General features: G+C 44.8%; 2 protein-coding genes across 3 annotated transcripts in view; both read left to right on the forward strand.

Annotated features, from left to right (window-relative positions):
- Positions 1-875: 875 nt before the first annotated feature.
- On the forward strand, positions 876-11,972 carry LOC122164458 (C-terminal-binding protein 2). Its single transcript, XM_042826512.1, has 9 exons — positions 876-960; positions 1,538-1,692; positions 1,784-1,928; positions 4,482-4,688; positions 5,282-5,496; positions 6,289-6,419; positions 6,570-6,697; positions 7,264-7,384; positions 8,424-11,972. The coding sequence occupies exons 1-9, from the start codon at positions 912-914 to the stop codon at positions 8,593-8,595; spliced, it is 1,323 nt and encodes a 440-aa protein (XP_042682446.1). The 5' UTR covers positions 876-911; the 3' UTR covers positions 8,596-11,972.
- Positions 11,973-15,496: 3,524 nt separating this feature from the next.
- Positions 15,497-18,743, forward strand: part of KDM3B (lysine demethylase 3B) — a 49,693-nt gene continuing 46,446 nt past the window's right edge. Inside the window, exon 1 of one of the 2 annotated variants that reach the window (XM_042826509.1) lies at positions 15,497-15,667. In XM_042826509.1, coding sequence (XP_042682443.1) covers positions 15,497-15,667 — 171 coding nt within the window. The remainder of the gene's footprint in view (positions 15,668-18,743) is intronic. The other variant, XM_042826510.1, reaches the window with a different exon arrangement.

Here is an 18,743-nt window from a genome sequence, read left to right on the forward strand (position 1 = left end):
CTGGCAGTCCCTCCATGTGCATCTGAGTCAGTATCTGTATGGATTTTAACATTACTGCCTCTCCACCCTCAAACTTTTTTTTTTTTCTTTCTTCCCTCATTTTTGTCCTTTTATTGATTTAAAGGGTTATAACATCAATATAATGTGAAATGGATATGGCCAGCAGTCAGTTTCCAAATGTGGGAACACGTATTTATGGAGCAGAAAGAAAAGCTCAGACTTTTTTCTGGCTCTGGAAGCAAAGCACCGAGACCTTCCTTCTGGTGCTACCGGATTACGAAGCTCAGGGCAGCCCAACCACGCCATCCCACAAAGGTTGCGGGGCCTTTAGATACAAAGGGGCCACCGCGATCGTCCTTCCAGCGGAGCCGAGGCGGTAGCGCCGCTCTCTAAAGCGGTGCCTCTGGCCCCGCCCGGCCCTTATCGGGCACCGCCGCGAAGCAGCTCAGCTCACGCGCGGGGCGGGGCGGCCCTTCGCTACCCGCGGGAGGGGGGGGGTGACTCCCGGCAGGGTCCGGACGCGGCGGCTGTGCGGGTAGGGCGCTGATTCCCGGCGCGACGGCGGACGCCGCTCCTGCAGGGCTCGGGCGGCTCAGGGCTGGCCTTGGTCGAGCGGTGGTGCGGCCCGGCAGGGAGCAGCGGGAGGTTTCAAGGCAGCGCCGGCCGCCCGTCGGCACCGCGCGGCTCCCCTCCCTGCCGCGCCGCAAAGGTTTGTGGGGCGGGGCGCGGCGTCGCGCGCCGGCGGCAGCCGGAAGCGGAAGCGGAAGCGAGGGGCGCTCCGTCTGCGACGCCTCTGCGGCTGCTGTGCCGCGCGGCGCGGGGCCGCGGCCCTGCCCTTCTGCTTTCCCGCCGGAGCCGGCGGCGTTCCCCCACGGCGCGGAGCGTTGGCGCGGCGCGGCCCGGCCCGGCCCATGGACCGGCACAAAGTGAAGCGGCAGCGGCTGGACCGGATCTGTGAAGGTGAGGCGGGTAGGCGCCCCTCGGCCATGGCGGCGCCTTGCGGGCGGCTCGGTCCCGTGCTGCGGCCGCCTCTATGCGGCGGGGATCCGGCCTCGGCGCTCCCCGCACGACCTGGGCCCTCCGGCCGCTCCCCGGCGCGCTCCTCCTCCGACGCTTTCCTCTGCGGCACCGTTGGCGTGCCTGGCGCTGAGCCGCAGGCAGAGCTTCGGCCGGGAAGGGGCGGCGGGGGTCGGCTGTCAGGGACGCCATGAACTCGGGGGTCCTTCCGCACGCTTAAGAAGGGAACGGAACGGAATGCTGAGCCGGAGCGAGGCGGTGTAATGCAGGCTGGGCCTGCAGCGAGTGCTGTTTGTTTTAGGATTCTCGAGTAAGGTGATGTGCTTGCGAGTATGTCGTTTCTGTTACCTTGTTAATGATTGAGCTTTAAAAAAAATCAAAATTTGAATCAATGATGGGAGTACTATTTATTTTTCCTCCTAGATTAATTTCCTAGTTGTTGAGGGACTTCTTGGACCTCTGTTGAGGGCTCCAGTGTTCTTATCTTTCATGTAACCACTCCTGTTGACTTTCTTAATAGGCATACGGCCTCCTGCTGTGAATGGCCCAATGCCATCACGGCCACTGGTTGCGCTCTTGGATGGAAGAGATTGCACTGTGGAGATGCCCATCCTGAAGGATGTTGCTACAGTTGCATTTTGTGATGCTCAGTCAACTCAGGAAATCCATGAGAAGGTGAGGAAGAAAACATGAGAGCATTTAAATGTAAAGCTCTGTCTCTTTGAGTAAGGAAGCAAAGATTGATTTGAACTTCTTTCTGTTGTAGGTACTGAATGAAGCAGTAGGAGCTCTGATGTATCACACCATTACACTGTCTCGTCAGGATCTGGAGAAATTCAAAGCCCTCAGGGTCATTGTGCGTATTGGCAGTGGCTATGACAATGTTGACATCAAATCTGCTGCAGAATTAGGTATGATGATGCCATGTTGGCTCTTTTGTGATCAGAACTGAATGAGGAGTCAGAACACTCTACGTTTTTTCTGCTTTTATAACTGAGTACGTTTGAAACCTTTACTTGAAAAGGTTCGGAGCTGCTTAGTGGGAGCTCCCATGGAGCTGCATATTTACATAGCAGGGAAATATCTGAGCTGTTGGATGGCCTGAAAGGAAGATTCTCAGATCTCAAACTTTTCTGCTGAAGAGGCAGATTCTTTGAATTTGTCTGGAGTTCAGGAACTTAAAATGCAATGTCTACATAACTCCTCGGTGAGGCAGTTTTGGATTGGTTGTGGGAAAATGATTGTGCAAACTGATGTCTGAAAACATCATTCAAATGCTGATGCTGGGTAGGCTCATTGTAGATGCTAGTTTAGTGAGTTTCTTTTACGTTTTTATAGCAGGCAGATTCTGGTACAACATTTTACGGAATGCTTAAGAACTTTGGATTTAAGGCATGGGAAGAGTCTCTGTATCAGGTGACAAAAATTGCTTTTTCTTACTAAAGATATGGCAGTGTGGCTTTTAAGCTTTGTAGCTTCCTTAGGGAGATGGATCAGCTAAGAATCCCTTACCTTCTGTCTTGAGGTTGTTCCAGTGTTTTGAAAACTTTCTTAATGCAAATTAAATTAAGCTTAAACTAAGTGCAAGTATTTATATCTAAAATTGTGATAGACAGTACAGTTCCGAGGTCTGTAGGAACAGAAGAGCTGTAAACAAATGAAGAATGCAATTTTGTCTAGTGCCTGACTGAAGTCTAAAGAGTGTTTTTGTCTGAACCATTCAGCTAAAGATTGCTAATTTCCTTGCAAGGCCTCCACCTCTTACCCTGCCATTGCACTTCAGGGTTGCGTTCGAACCTAGTCCTCTCCTAGGGTTCTCTGCTTAGTGTTACCATGGATGTTTTTGATTCAGATTCAAAGCTTTCCTTTTCCTCCTCATTCTGCGCTCAAGCTAAACAGGCAAAGTTCTTTCACCATCAAATTGCTTCTTGCCATTTTTGCTTTAAGGAGAGCTAGTTTGATCCTTCTTACTCATAGCCAAATTTTCAGTGGACAATTAATGATTATTTCCATGCTTAGCCAGTCTCTTTAAATCATTCCGAGGTATGATACTGTTTTTTACATGTTCCCAATCCTCTGATTGGTCCAAAGGGTTGTGTGTGTGCTTTCTACCGTGCAAATATCATTGGGTGTAAACACAAATATGTGCCTACTTATGTAAGAAATGAATGCTTTTCTGAAGATGAATGAGCTGCTAACTAGTGAAATTAAAAGAAGTTAGTTGGGTTTCCCTGTCTGCTCTATTCATCTTCTCCAAACAAAATGTGTGGCATTGTGACACAATTACAAAATGTTTAATAGATAAAAGGAGTCATTGCTGGGATCATGCATAGCTTTTGCTTTCCTAATTGGCTAGGGATGAAGCTGTGATCTGAAGTTAGTTGAACATCTCTTGTGGTGCACTACTGAATTTCTTTCCGAGGATTACCTTAATTTTAACCCTAGTTTTTAGATAGTGGTGGACTTTTGAGGAGGAAAAGTGTGCTTGTTTTGTCAAGTGGCCAGGGTCATGGTTCAGAATAGGCCCTTTTTTTTTTTTTTTTTTTAATCAAGTTTTTTTTTTTTTTTTTTACTAAAAATTTTGCCAGATTAAAAAAAGTCTCTTCCAAAGAGGTGTTACCGTGTTACCCCTGTTGGGGGTAGAAGGCGTTTCAACAGAAGGCTGTTGAATGAAGGATAGTGGCAGTGAAGCCATATGCTGCCTGTCCCTCTGTGATTTTTGTTTTGTTTTCTTGAGGGGGCAGGTTGTTCAGGCTTGACCAGGTTTTGTTACTGTGCTCTAACATCTTTCCGTTTCCCGCCAGTAATCTTTCTTAAGGTTTGCAGCACCTTCACTCTGTTGGTGTTAGTAATTTACCTGGTGGCTCTGGCCTTTGTTTTATGGTCCTTTGTGGCTGTATGTTTTCCTAGAGCACGTATATTACATGTCATTATTTTTGAATATAATTTCAAACTTCTGTGTTTTTTCTTTACAATTAATGAATTAAGTAATTAGCGTTGCTTGTGGAAGAGCTGTTAGTTGCAGTCAGCATCTGGTCAGTGAGGCATGAAAGAGCTTAACCATCTGTCATCTTAATTCTTCCACAGTCTGTCCAAGAGTACCACAGGAATGCGTGCATCTTTCAGTGTAGAAAACTTGTCCAGTTTTCCTTTGTCACTTGTGTGATCTGTTTGTCCTCATTTCAGCCTGGTGGTTTTTTTTGTTTCGATTTTTTTTTTAAGCTGGTTAGGGTGTCAAATTAATATCTGTATACAAGGAAGGGATGGTATTTCCTTGGGGTTAAAAAGCTGTCTGGTCCTGTCTATGTTGCTGCAGAACGACTTTTTGAAATGAATTCTGCATTTCTTGGTAGTAGTTCTGCAGCATTGAATTATGTTTCAGTACTTCTGCCTAGAGAGTTGTTTTTTGGTTTGTTTTATCATCGTGTGACAGTAAAAATCTCATGAACTCTATGGCTTTGTAGGCATTGCAGTTTGCAACATCCCCTCCTCCTCAGTTGAGGAGACTGCTGACTCCACCCTCTGCCACATCTTGAACCTTTATCGACGTGTTACGTGGCTGCATCAGGCCATGCGGGAGGGGAATCGAGCTTCAAGTGTAGAGCAGATTCGAGAAGTGGCCGGAGGTGCTGTGCGTATCCGTGGGGAGACTTTGGGCATCATTGGACTGGGTAAGTGATGGGAATCGTTAGGCTGAAAAGTAAACCGAATGTCTTTGGGAACCGAAAGAGTCACAGACTGGAGAGGAAAAACAAAGAGGATAATTCTACAGCTGTTCATTGTGAAACACTCTGACTCATAAGAAATGCTAGTGCCCTATTCTGTGATGATGCACATCTTGAAGAGTTGGGTATATGTCATGGGTTCGGGGATTTTTTTTCCATGTTGTTAGAAGAATTGGAATTTTCAGACAGCTCTTCTCAGTGACTGTTTCCCTGTATACAAGGCTCTGTATCAGTAACAAAGCTGCCTGAAAGCTTCCATTTCCTTCAAGTTCTTACTGCCTCTGAAACAGGGTACAGGCTTGATTTGAAAAACAGAGCTCCTTTTAGGCTATTGCATGGGGAAGAACTAGAATTAGCCACATGGGATCAACACTGAATTGCCTACTCTGGGTTGCTATGGCAATCCTAGCAATGTTCAGGGCTGCATTACCTTGGGCCTTGACAGTAAACTCCAGCGTAGGCTCCCAGTCTACCCCAGTATCTTGTCTTTAAAGTTTGTTTTACCTTTCCTTGATGATTGTGGGTTTTCTTTTGTGAAGGCCGAGTTGGACAGGCAGTGGCTCTGCGAGCCAAGTCCTTTGGCTTCAACGTGATTTTCTATGATCCCTATCTGCCGGATGGAGTGGAGCGATCCTTGGGTTTACAGCGAGTAGGAACCCTGCAGGATCTACTAATGCACAGCGATTGCATCACATTGCACTGCAGCCTGAATGAACATAACCATCACCTCATCAATGACTTCACTATTAAACAGGTGCAGCAGGAGCTTGATTTCCTCCACAGAACACTGTGGAAATGAATGCAAACAGAAACTGCTGCTTTCACAGAGGCTGAGAGCGTGTGAATCCTGCTGCCTCTACCGTGTGCCTCCTGCTGCCTTTGGAGGCTGGGAGCATGTGGACCTGGGTGCCTGTGCTTTGTGCTTATAGAATTTCTTGATAAGAAAAAAATAGGATTATATTTTCTTGCCAAGTAATTTGTTAAGAATTATTATTAAGAATGTTTTAAGTGATTAAGTAATTTCAAATTGCCTTTAAAATTCATAACTGGCTGTATTGGTTAGAGCTAGATCTGCTGTGGCTGGGACTATAAGCTTCTTTACACTGCTCTGCCAAAGTCTTTCTGCTCGAGCCCACTGCAAAGCCAGTCTCGGGCTCTACTCCAGTAGTTTGTGAATGTTTTTCTGTGCTTTCATGAGAGGCATCTGGATACAACAGTCCAGTTTTGTATAGCTGTGTACTTGATTCATGTCCTCTTTCTTCTTTAAAGTAGTAGGATGAATATGGAGTGCAAAACTTGAGAGTTCCACTTTTGCCCTTGTTGTCTTTTTTGTGGTTTTTGTTTGTTCATTTTAAAAGCAAATTTCTTGGGCATTGCTTGCAGGCATTTCCCCTGTGGTTAGCTTTGCAGTGAGAGCACTCCTAGTTCGTCCAGGCCTCATCTAATCACTGCAGGCTGCTGCTCATTTCCAGTAGACTTCCCAGCATTCACTTTGCTCCCCAGAAAAGTCTCTTTATCAACGCACTTCATGTTTTTCTTCTTCCAGATGCGCCAGGGCTGCTTCTTAGTGAACACAGCCCGGGGAGGTCTGGTCGATGAGAAAGCCTTAGCACAAGCCTTGAAAGAGGGGAGAATCAGAGGAACGGCACTGGATGTACACGAATCTGAGCCTTTCAGGTAAAACTGCGCCTGCATGCCTGTGTTATCCTATGATTCATGCAGTGGGATGATTCTTTTTTATTTAAATTACAGTGATACTTGAGAGGACAGGTGGGTTCATCACTTCTGGAGAGAAACCACTTTTTTTTCTTTTTTTTTTCCCCACAGCTTTGCTCAGGGGCCCTTAAAAGATGCACCCAATGTGATCTGCACCCCACACACTGCCTGGTACAGCGAGCAGGCTTCCATTGAATCCAGAGAAGATGCAGCTAAAGAGATCCGCAGAGCTATTACAGGTAATGAGGAAGACTGTGCTCTGCAGCTGTTGATAAATTAGGAGTCTTTTTGTTAGTTCACTGCAAGGATTATGGATTTGAAATTGCTAACTGTTCTTTAAATATTAGGCTCGTTAACTACTTTCTGGAACTGGAGTGTAAGTTGATAGTTGTCTCTTTGCTTCTTGAGAATCTAGTAACTAATGCTGAAGTGGCATTTTCCTTCCTTTGGAAGGCATAGGAGTTGCAATCTCTTACTAAGTTTTCTAAATCCTTTGCAATAATTCCTTTGACAGTTACTTTGTACACTTTTTTTGGAGTAGCAGTTTGTCTCTTAGGGAAGGTAAGCCTTGGCAATTGCAGTTTATGTGGCCAATGGTTTTCCCAAGGTCACGGAACTGGTGAGGAAGGATCAGTTTCCTCTGTTGGGCAAGGGAGACTCCTCTGAACATCGTTATCATATGGGAGTAGATGGAAAAGATACTGAGCATTTCCTTTTTCTTCTGTTTGTCTCCTGTTTCCCTGCTATTTGTCTCCTGTTTTTATTTGTTTGTTTGTTTTGTTTGTCATTCTTGGTGTTCCCACAGGTCATATTCCAGATGCTTTGAGGAACTGTGTTAATAAGGAGTATTTGCTGTTAGCAGCTCAGTGGTCTGGTATTGATCCTGCAAGTGTCCACCCAGAACTCAATGGAGCTGCAGCGTACAGGTGAGATATGTAGGTTGTCTGAGTTATTGCTTCCAAACATATCTTCCTGCTGCAATAAGTCAGCCATCACTGTTGGGGCTTGAGAACGGCTTGTACCTACAAGCAGATGTGCTTTTGTGCCTTTATACACTGTAAATGAGCTTTGTGCAAAAACTTAAGAGCAGTACTCCTGAATCCATTCCAGAAACGTGCTTAGTTCCAGCTGGGTACTGGTTGATTTTTCCTAATGCTTGCAAGACCTTTCCAATAGATATATTAATATAAGAAAGCCTGCTGGATGCCTGAAAAGAGGTCTGGATCTTAACATACAGAAGGTGTGTATATTGCTGTGGCTTTATAAATAAAACGTGGTTCTTACCTGCATCACAGATGAGGACTTTCAAAAAGACATTGTCCAGTAGTTTCAGGCAGTGGCCTAAATGGGTTATATTTCAGGCAGTTACAGACCTGCCAAGTGATTGTGGATTGCTTGTTTCCCATCTGTTTTTCTCCTCTCTGTAAAATAGGAAATATATTATCTTCCTTTCTCTGAGATATCTACGCAGATTCTGATGTATTTATGGAGAAGGAAGGTATAAGGAGACCATATGGAAGTAAAGGGTTCATTAGCAATTCATAGGTGTCTTTACCATTTTTCATCTTATTTTGACTGTTTTTCTAGTTTAGCTCTTTTCTGTGTTGGAGCCCAGTGGAAGATAGGTGGTAGATTGCATTCTTTCTGTTGTTGGAGAGGCCAGCTCTTCGGGCTGCCTCCACACTGTGACTCATGCTGTTTCCCACTGGTTCCGATTTTTGCACCTGTCTTCCAAATGCTTAGTAGGTGATGTAGAGCTGCCTCTGCCTGTCTGAGAACAAGTGTAAATTGGTAATGGGTGGTAACTACTGTTCTTCAGCTCTGGAGACTTTCGTGTGTTCTGTTTTGGAGCAGCTCTACTTAAAGGAGGGATTTGTATTCAGTTGCCTGAGGGCATACGCATCTCTTTTCCCCTTGCATAACTGCTAGACAAGCATGTAATTTCTATGTTTCTATTGGTTTCAGGTTTCCTCCAGGAGTAGTGGGAGTAACCACCCCTGGGCTACCAGAACCACCAGTAGTGGAAGGGATTGTAGCTCATGGGATCCCTTCTGTTTCCCACTCTGCACCGCGTACCCCTTCCCCAGGAGAGACAAGCAAACTGGATGCAGACAGAGAGATTCCTGCTGATCAGTAGCAGCATCTTTATCTTCTCTTCTCTGGCAGCAGGGAAAAAAAAAAAAAAAAAAAAAAAAAAAAGAAAAAAAAAAAAGTATCTTCTGCTAGGACTTTCTTTAACACCCTGCAGAGACTGTTTCTTGTTAATGCAGGGCAGGACAATGCATTTCATTACTGGCAAACTTTAGGTCTTGCCTTTATTTTTGTAATCCTTTTAGTTATAATCTCTTGGTGAATCTTTCTCCTTCTCTGGGGCAGGGCAGCAGTGACCTTGCCTCCCCTTGGAAATACTTAGTTTAACCAGTGTTTTTTTCCTATGTGTCTGCCTCAGTTGTCTGTGACAGGGAACTGTTTTAGTGCACTTGAATATAGAAGAGGTAATGCCTCCTGATCAGGGATGGCCTTCAGTGTCCCTAACAGCAGACTTCAGGGCATGTTTTTCAGTTGTAGCAGTGTAAGTTCCTTTTCGCTGTACCTCTCAAAGTGTAGACATGGGAAATATCAGAAAAAGATTAATAAATTGGAGAAGTTGTGATTTGTCTGTATTATGCTGTCAGTAAAATGCAACTTCAGCTCTGTGCATTACCTTGCTTGTTTTAATTAAGGTTTTCTATGAGAACGGACAGCACAAGCAGTGCTTGTTCGTGACTGTAAGTTTTGTCTATGCAGTACTAGGCCTGAAGATAAAAATAACAGTTTCAAAGTCAGCCTTGTAAATAATTTGAAACGAATTTTAAAGTCTTCAAATGTGTTCCAGTGGCCACTGTGTTTGCAAGGCTTCAAAATAATTTACCTATGTGAATGTACCTCAGAGAAGATGAGAAAATGCAGAAATAGGAAAAAATTGCACTGGGAGACAGCAAGTAGCAATAATTTGCAGCTGCAGTTGCTGGTTCCTTGCACACACGTACCTCAGTCTAACGACGCTGTTTATTCACAGAGTATATGACGTTAAAATTCTAAGCTGTGTTCTACAGAGCTTTGTAGGCATAACTGCACCAATTAGAAGTAGCACAGCAGTGCTAGTGACACTAGTCTCTGCTGATGGAGAAAGCTTTTAAGGCTTGACCAAATTAGCCTAATTAGCGTAGCTCTACTAGCATATGTTGTATCTTCAGTAGAGAGCAGAGTAAAATTGAGCGCTTTTCTTTTTTAGTATCACAATGCTTATTCATGTAGGAGAAAAGCTTGTTCATAAAGGAGAACACAATTATGTTATCACCTGAAGCCAAGGCAGGATTGTTATTCTGAAGTATTTTTCTGTTTCTCTGTCCCAACCGATTCACTTCTTTGAGGGGGGTGGAGCCCTCAGCAAAACAGATTCCCCAGGAGATTTTCCTTAATTCTAAATATTCTGTGTGTTTGATCTTGTTATACTGGGTGCTACACAGGAGGCATACCCTGTGTGTGGTGTTACCTGCCTTGCTTGATTCCTTTTGTGTGTCTGTGACTGGGAGCTGAATAGGCGGGAACAGATTGGAAATGCACTTTGAGGAGTGGATGAAATAATCTGTTTAGGCTGTTTACAGTTCAAGAAGTTGAGCAAAGCCTTCAGAGTAGCAAAGATTTTAGGCTCTTCCCTGTTTTTATGTGTTTATATAATAGCTTGCTATCTAGTTTACTAATGACACAGTGAAGTGATTCATTCCTTTCCCTGTATGCGCCCGCCAGTCTGCGCTGCCGCCACCCCTCCAACCACACAAAAACAGAAAAACTTTGGCAATTCAAGAAAGAAAAATAGGCAAGATGTAAGCTTCAGGTGTTTCTTTGCCGATTTAACACTTTTTAACTGTTCATCATGAGTGAGATATTTGTTCTTTAGTGTTGAGCGTCTTTTTACATAAGGTATTTGTGTTAGTGAAGGTTGGCTTCTGTGTTTGATGGATCATGCTGATTCTAATTAAAATCCATATACCTCCTTGGCTGCTCAGGTTTACCAGGTCAGACTGGGACTGGTGTTAGGTGCAAGTGACAAGAGAATTCTTCTGAATGAAAGCTTAGAGTCAGAAGCAGTTCAGTTTGAATCGTACCTAAAATAACCAGCAGCTCTTTTCTGATTTCTGTAATTTTTAGGTAACCTACATTTTGCAAACTGCTAACTCAGAAAGCTGTTCTTCTGACAGACGGATGGGGGGGGGAATGTTTCATTCAGGTACTGAGAGCCGATCTGTCTATTACTGCATTAGGGGAGCAGTCTGTCCATAACTACTGTTTCCTTATTTGCTCTTAAAAATTCTTGCTCTGCATAGAGGTTAACGTCTGCAGATTATTTTGTGGTAAGGTGCTTCTAGTTACAACCTTAGTGAGTACAGAGAATCAGAGTATGTTCATCGTCTCTATTTTAGAGCACAATGCAAGGTAGATGCTTTTCGTTAAAGGCAGCGTATCTATTTCTGTCTATCTATATATTTTTAAGACCAGTCAGGCAGCTCTGTGCACTCTGAAGAAGAGTGGGAAGATCTCTTCTAGGGGACATTTCGAGTTTCTCTTTGTATTTGATGACTAGTAAATGTAGGAGTAACTAATTGATGTAAGAAATACTTTGTTATGGATGCTGAGGAGCACTAGCTGATAGCACTGGTGATTCTATTTGTGAATCTAGGCATCCCTTCTCTCCTCTTATGGGTGGAATGTGACAGCAATAGTGGCTCTGCTTTATCCAACACCATGCAGAGTGATTGGATATGAAGGCAACATCTCCCTTGATGAGAGCCTCAGCAAAAAATGCTGAGGTGAAAATTGAACGGAACCTTGACCATGACATCCTCAGTGAAGGGCTCTCTTTGTGTTTGTAGAATTGCTCTGCCTGTATTCTGTCTGTACCTCTGTGCATGGACTAATCTTGCCATCACCAGACCAAAGGCTGTTCTGAACAGACAGCTCATAGAAAAATGACCAGTACCGAAGTATACTGTGGTCTTCCCCATCCCATGAGTGCCAAGTTATTTCAACAGCATCCTCTCATGTTTGATAAACTGACTCACAGCTCCTCCTTTAGTGCAGTATACAGAAGTGGAAGGATGTTTTTTTCCCCTCTTAAAATACCCTCCTTCAGAACTAGTGCAGAGCTTTATTCCCAAAGAACAGAAGTTTCCTAGGGTGAGGCAGGAGTGCCCTACCTTCACTAACCTGCTTACAGGAGGTGCTTATACTGTCCCAAGGTACATTCTGTTTGTCAGGGTCACTGCTGCTGACCAGCTTTTTTATAGAGGACTCAGAGTTTCAGAAATATATTTTTGTAGACAATAACTAAACTGTGAAACATTGAAATAAAGCATGTAAAACAAAAGCTTACAGCACTGTCCTCTGTACAGATGTTTCGCTCAGTTCTCTCCTGACTTATTAGATAATGTTTGATTACTTCTTGGATATATTTTAATAAACTTCTCCAAAGAATGTGGCTGCTGTCTGTGGAAGTGGTGGCCTGAAACCTGAAATACAGCATACATTGAAGGGGTGGGAAGAGGGAGGGGGTATAAAAGCAAAAAAAAAAAAACAACAAACAACCAAAAAACAAACAAAAAAAAGCATGTACATATAATTGTCTGCATCAGTCCCACTTTTATCACAAAAGATGGGTTTGATTTTCCACATAATTACTCCCTCGATCCCAATAGTGAATGACTTTCTTTAGATTCTGGAGACTCACTATCAACAAAGACTGAAAAAAGCAGTCATCTTCAGGGCTTAAGAGACAGCTTTGGATGTAGCCCAGTACTCAGTACTTACTTGCTTTCTCACAAGTCAAATGTGTGGCTTTTTTTTTTTTTTTTTTTTTTTCATCCCCCAAAGTTTTAGGTTAAATAGATGTTTCAAGAAGGCTGAAAAATAATCAACCAATTCCTCTTTTTTCCAGTTACGGGTTTATGTCTTATTGCAGAAATTCATAAGTTCTTCATAGTTCTTTAAAATACGTAGGGCAGACACAGCTTGCAAAAAAGAGTCTTTTGAGCCTCTCTCTAAATAAAATAATCTGTCTTGAAATCTGTCCACTATTTTATCAGCATCCCACATCAGGGCTAACATCAGACAATTGATAAGGAGTACAGATAAGGGGATAAAGAAATACAATTCTGAGGACAGGCAATCTGCAAACTGGTATTTGGGCATCACTGTATCCATTTCCTATTAAAATTGATTGTATCCCTGTAACCAGAAAGTAACAAAGATGAAATACTGCCACTTAGTGTAAACAACCTGGCACAATCATTTTGAATAGACGTAGGTGAAAGCAAGCAACTTGTCTCTGCTGATCATGATTCACTGTCAAGTTAACTGTGACTCAGAGAAAACAGTAAAGAAAAAAACAAATGATTTTCACAAGAACATCCTTGTTCTGATGTCAAGAGCAGCATCTACTCATTCTAGTTTCAATCAGTGCTACTGTGTCTTGAATGCAGGAACAGAGGTGTAAAGCTGCACGTAGACTTCTGAAGAACTAAGTTGTTGTACAAGCATGCTGAAAAGGACACTGCACTATTCTACATGAGGGCTGTTGAAATGCATTAGGTAATCATGACAACAGCATGCTATTAATATATTGGAATCACAGTATGGCTTGGGTTGGAAGAGCCCTCAAAGATCATCTAGTTCCAACCACTCTGCCGTGGCCAGGGTTGCCAGTCGCTAGATCAAGCACTAGGGCCCCATCCAACCTGGCCTTGAACACATCCAGGGATGGGACATCCACAACCTCTCTGAGCAGCCTGTTCCAGCACCTCACCACCCTCAGTGAAAAACTTCCCCCTCACACCTTATCTAAATCTCCCCTCCTTTAGTTAAAACTATTCCTCTTGGCCTATTGCTATCAGACTTGTATAAAAAGTCAGTCTCCCTCCTGTTTGTAATCTTCTTTTTAAGTACTGGAAGGCCACATGAGGTGTCCCTGGAGCCTTCTCCAGACTGAACAAGCCAAGCTCCTTCAGTCTGCCTTTGTAGGAGAGGTGCTCCAGCCCTCAGATCATCTTTGTGCCCTTCCTCTGGACCCTCTCCAACAGCTCTACATCTTACTTGTGCTGGGAGCCTCTGACCCGGATGCAAAACTCTGTGTGGGGCCTCATGAGGGCAAAGACAGGGACGATCCCCTCCCTTGCTCTGCTGCCACCCCTTCTATGATGCAGCCCTGGATATTGTTGGCCTTCTGGGCTGCAAGTCCCTAAATTCTCAGCCAGAGCTGCTGTTAGTGAGTTCTTCTCCCAGTCTGTATACGCATCTGGGATTGCCCTTACCGATGGTTTTGTTGAACCACATTAAGCTTACATGGGTCTGCCTTTTGAGCTTGTTCCGGTCCTTCTGGATGGCATCCCTTCCTTCTGTTGTATCAGCTGCACCACTCAGCTTGTCGTCTGCAAACTTGCTGAGGATGCACTCAATCCCATCATCTGTGTCACTGATAAAGATGTTAAAGAGTACCAGTCCTAAGATTGACCCTTGGAGGACACTGCTTATGACTGGCCTCCACCTGAACATAGAGCTGCTGACCTCGACTTTCTGGCTTTGGTCTTCTAACCAATTCCTTATCCACTGAATAGTTCAGCCTTCAAACCCACATCTCTCTTCAATTTAGAGATGAAGATGTGGTGCAGGATCACATGAAAGGCCTTGCACAATTCCAGGTAGATGACATAAGTTGCCCTTTTCTTTGTTCACTAATGCTGTTGTTCCATCATAGAAGGCCACCAGATTGTTCAGGAATGATCTGCCCTTGGTGAAGCCATGCTGGCTCTCTCAGATCATCTGCTTGTCCCTCACGTGCTTCAATATGTCTTCCAGGAGGATGTGTTTCATTATCTTCCCAGACACAGACACGAGGCTCACTAGCATGTAGTTCCCCAGATCTTCCTTTCTCACAAAAATGAGTGATGTTTCCCTTTTTCCAGTCATGGGGGACTTCACCTAACAGCCACAACTTTTCAAATATGATGGATTTCAAAACTGATGGATTGGCAGCCACATCCATCAGTTCCTTCAAGTCCCTGGGATGCATGTAATCAGACCTCATAGACTTGTACACGTTTATTCTCAAAAACAAATTGCTCTTCTCAAATTGCTCTTCTCTTACAGTGGGAGGGAATTTGCATCCCCAGTTCCCACCTAGAGGTTCAAGGATGTGAGGGAAACATGCATTCTGGCTGCCTGTAAAGACTGAGGCACAGAGCTAGTTGGGCACCTCAGCCTTCTTTGTGTCTGTTTCCAGTTCTCCCTTCTCACTTAACAGAAGGGATGCACTCTTCTTGGCCTGTCTCTTCTGACCAACACACCTGTAGAATCCCTGGTTATTTTTCATGTCCCTCACCAAGTAGAGTCCCATCTGTGCTTTGGGTTTCCTGACCCCATCTCCACACGGTACGATATAATTATCCCCTAATAATGCCATTAAAAAAATGCATCAGCTAACAGGGAAGAACCCAGACTAGCACTATTGCTTTTACTACTGGGCCAACCCAGAACCATCTGAAGCAACTCAGGCCCCACTTCTACAGCTGTTACTGTATCTTTTTTATGATGTCCATTTACCTCAAAACTTAGGTAAAAACTCCTTAATTTCTGTTATTTCAGACACTGAACCTGGAGTTCATAAGCATCTCTGCCGCAGGAAGGCCTCCTCCTCCTAAGGCACCTGGCCGCCGATCGGCCCTCGGCTCCGCGACTGCTCCAGGTTCTGTCCGCGGCCGCCGCAGTTCTGCGGCCGGAGGACTCCGTCCGTCCGCCGACCCCAGAACGGCCCAGCCAGCTCGGCTGCGCGGGGCATTGTGGGGGAGAGGAAGGAGGGAGGGAAGGCCGTCCTCGCGAGGTGTATGCCGGGATTGGGGCGGGCGGTGCTGGGAGGCCCGGAGAGGGGCGGTCGTTCCGTCGGTGTCTCGGGCCGCGGCGGTCGGTGGGCTCGGGCCGGCGGCGGAGGAGGCTCCTGTCCGGCGGGGATGGCGGACGTGGCGGCCTCCCCCGTGGGAAAGCGGCTCCTGCTGCTGCTGGCGGCGGCGCCGGGCGAGGGTGAGGCGGCGGGGCCGGACTCTGGGCCTGCGCTGCCCTCCCGGGCCTGGCGGAGCGGCACGGTGCGGGCTATGAGCGGAGCGGTGCCCCAGGACCTGGCGGTGAGGACCCGGCGGCGGAAGCGGCGACGGGGCGCGGGCCGGGCCGGGCCGGGCCGGGCCGCGGGGTGAACAGGCCGCGGCCGCGGAGCGCTGCCTCCCCCCCGGTCGGGTCGCGGCTGCGCCGAGCTGGCGGCCCTTCTCTGCGGAGCTCTGCCCTCGCCGCCCGTGGGCCTGACGGGACGCGCTTCGGGACGGGGAACGGTGGTCCGGCCTGCGGGAGCGCGGTGGCGGGGCGTGGGTCGGATGAAGGGAGCCCGGCGGCCTCAGCTGCTGTGATTTGTGATGGCTGAAGTACGGCTGCGTGTGCGCGCAACTTTTCCGTGCTGTTTCCTGGGAAGACGTTAAGTATACTTGATCAGGCTAAGTGAGGTTTCTTGTTTTAATACGTACTTCTGTGTCGGGGTTGGTGGTTTCAGGTCTTCGATTCTGTTTTCAGCTGCAGCAATTTGCATTTAGTGTAATGCATTTAAACACTTTTGGTTTTGTTTTGCTTGTCTCTGGTGTAGTGCAGTGAGACACTCGGGTAGAGATTGTGGAAAGAACTCTGGACAGACAGCCTGTCCGTTTCTCTGTGCATGCCATTTCTCCTAGAAGTCGTTGTGATTGATGGCATGCTTTGCAAATCACTCTAGTCTGGCAGCTACCAACCATCTCAGAGGATTGGGTGATGCACTATTGCTGCCCTGTTTATTTAAGCTGGAGGTAAATAAATAAATACATAGGAGAGGGGATATTGAGAAATAAATTAGGAGAGGTGTTTGAGACTGTCTGAAATGTGGAAACACATTAGGGCTGTGGTCTGGTCTGGAAAGCCACTTTGGTAACAGACTGAATTTGACGTATATTGGTACCCTTGTATTATGGTCCCATCTGATACAAATGTGATTATGATGTAAAGAGTGTTTGTAGTGCCAGTTCCTACTGTTGTTTAGCTGTGTGAACTGGAGGAGTTTTGCTTGGACAACTAAAAGTAACTCATTTGTTTCCTCATTAGTCATGTGACACTTGTTACACTACTTTAACAAAGAAAAAAATCAAATTCTGTGCTTGATAGCATACGAAATAATTTGTTGGGTTTTTTGACGTATTTGAATTCATAGCGTTCTTATAATGCTGCTGTTCTCAACCCAGTTTTTTCATCAGTAACTTTCCATTTCACACTGTTTTAATGATACAGTTGTCTCTAAACATGTTTTCCAAGTCTGTACAAGAACTACTGAATACAAACTGTTTAAAATACACACGGTGAATTCTTCTTAGTTCTGTACTGTGGAATATTTAGTATTGAAATGAATCTTTCTGTATATAATGGACGCTGCTTTGACAATGTTAATCAGTAAAAGGGTTGGAAAGATGAGAGGCTGAGGACACTTGAATTGTCCAGTCTGGAAAAAGAGCTCGGAAGCAACTTCATTCCTCTGCATTTTTGTGGAGAGAGAGGTCCTGGTCTCTTTTCCCTGGTAATCAATGAAAAGATGTGTGGGAACAACACAAAGCTTCTCTAGGGGAAGCTCAGGCTGGGCATCAGGGAAAGCCTCTTTTCTGTGAGGGGAGTCAACACCAAAACCGTCTTTCTGAAGAAGTGGTTGATGTCCCCATGCCTGTTGTTGAAGAGGCTTTTGGATAATGCCGTCGGTAATGTTCTTTAACTTTTGTTTAGTTCTGAAGTGGTCAGACAGTTGGACTGGATGATTTAAGGTCCATTCCAACAGAAGTTTTCTATTCTGTAATGATGTTCTGTTAGGAAAGTGTCATCTTTTTAAAATTCATTCAGTCAGAAGTGAGTACTTGGCACCAGTTCAGGAATTACTGTTCTAAGATAATGACGTGAGCTGGCTCTGAAGAAGACTGGAAAAAAAAAAATCTCATCTACACTTTGAATTAGGACTGTGCTTTCTCATGGTATCCTGTGAAGATGGTTCTTCTTAGTGGTCCATAGTCTCATGTACACCTTTAAGAAATAAGGAACGGTTTTATATCTCTGCCTTTCTGAAGCGGAAAACGGAGAACGCTGGAAAGCAGGGAACTTCAAACATTTCAGAAAGCTGTTAAAATAATATTTTAACACTGGAAAAGCAGTATTACTAAAAAAGCACGTTGTAGTCTAAATTGTCGTCTTCATAAGGGATTTTATGGGAGCGAATCTTTTTTTTTAATGTTAAGTAAGGATGCTGCAACTCTGCAGGGCTGGATTTAGGTGTGCATGCTCTCTATCAGTTTTGAGATGTTACTTGAAAGCCTTCTTGGCAATAAGAAAAAATGTGGAGAAAAAATGCACATGCTGGCCGTGTGTGGTAGTGTCAGGGTTTACATCTGCTGCAGAATTTTGGTCTTATTTGTTTGAATGGGAAGTTTGTGGAGGCATTCATACTGCAATAAGTGTTGCAAGATGAGTTGGCTGATCAGTAGTTGAAACTGGGATTCTGGAGGTGGTGGGAAGGTTCAAAACAACCCAGGAGAGTTGCATGATATCCAGATTGCTTTCTCTACTACTCTGTCTTTGCTTCATTCTGACCTGCAAAGATGGCCATATTCCTGGATCATCTTTCCTGTTAGCAAGGCACATACATGAGTTTGCATGTTGGAAACATTTATGAAGATATATATAGACCCCCAAAAGTGGTCTGATGTGTTTCATTTGCTGATTACTATTGCTGCTGTTGAAGGTAGAATGCTGGGCTGGATGGATGTTCTTTAGGCCAGTAGGTAGAGCATATCTATAGTGCTTCTTGTTGTAAAATAAATATTTGAGGACCAACAGGGTATCGAATACTTTTTAGCAGTGAATTTTTTACTTACTTTGCAAGTAAAATACCGTTCTTTGAAAGAGAGCTGATTGCAAAGCAGTGGGCATACATTTTCTCCGCTCACTGTATGGTACTTTCTTGATGGCCTTAGTACACAGTATTATGAATTCTTGTTGTGGTTTTTTTTTTTCTCCCCGGTGTCTTTTCTGTCTTCCAACATGTGAGATGAAAAATTAGCATTCATCCAATGAGCAATATCTTTTGTGTGTCCAGTGACTGCTTTTTTCAAGAATCAAAAGCGTCAAGAGGGATTCTGTAACTATTTATTT

This window comes from Centrocercus urophasianus, unplaced genomic scaffold (assembly GCF_019232065.1).
Source record: "Centrocercus urophasianus isolate 14NV4802_14NV808 unplaced genomic scaffold, USGS_Curo_1.0 seq_26, whole genome shotgun sequence".
NCBI classification, from domain to species: Eukaryota; Metazoa; Chordata; class Aves; order Galliformes; family Phasianidae; genus Centrocercus; species Centrocercus urophasianus.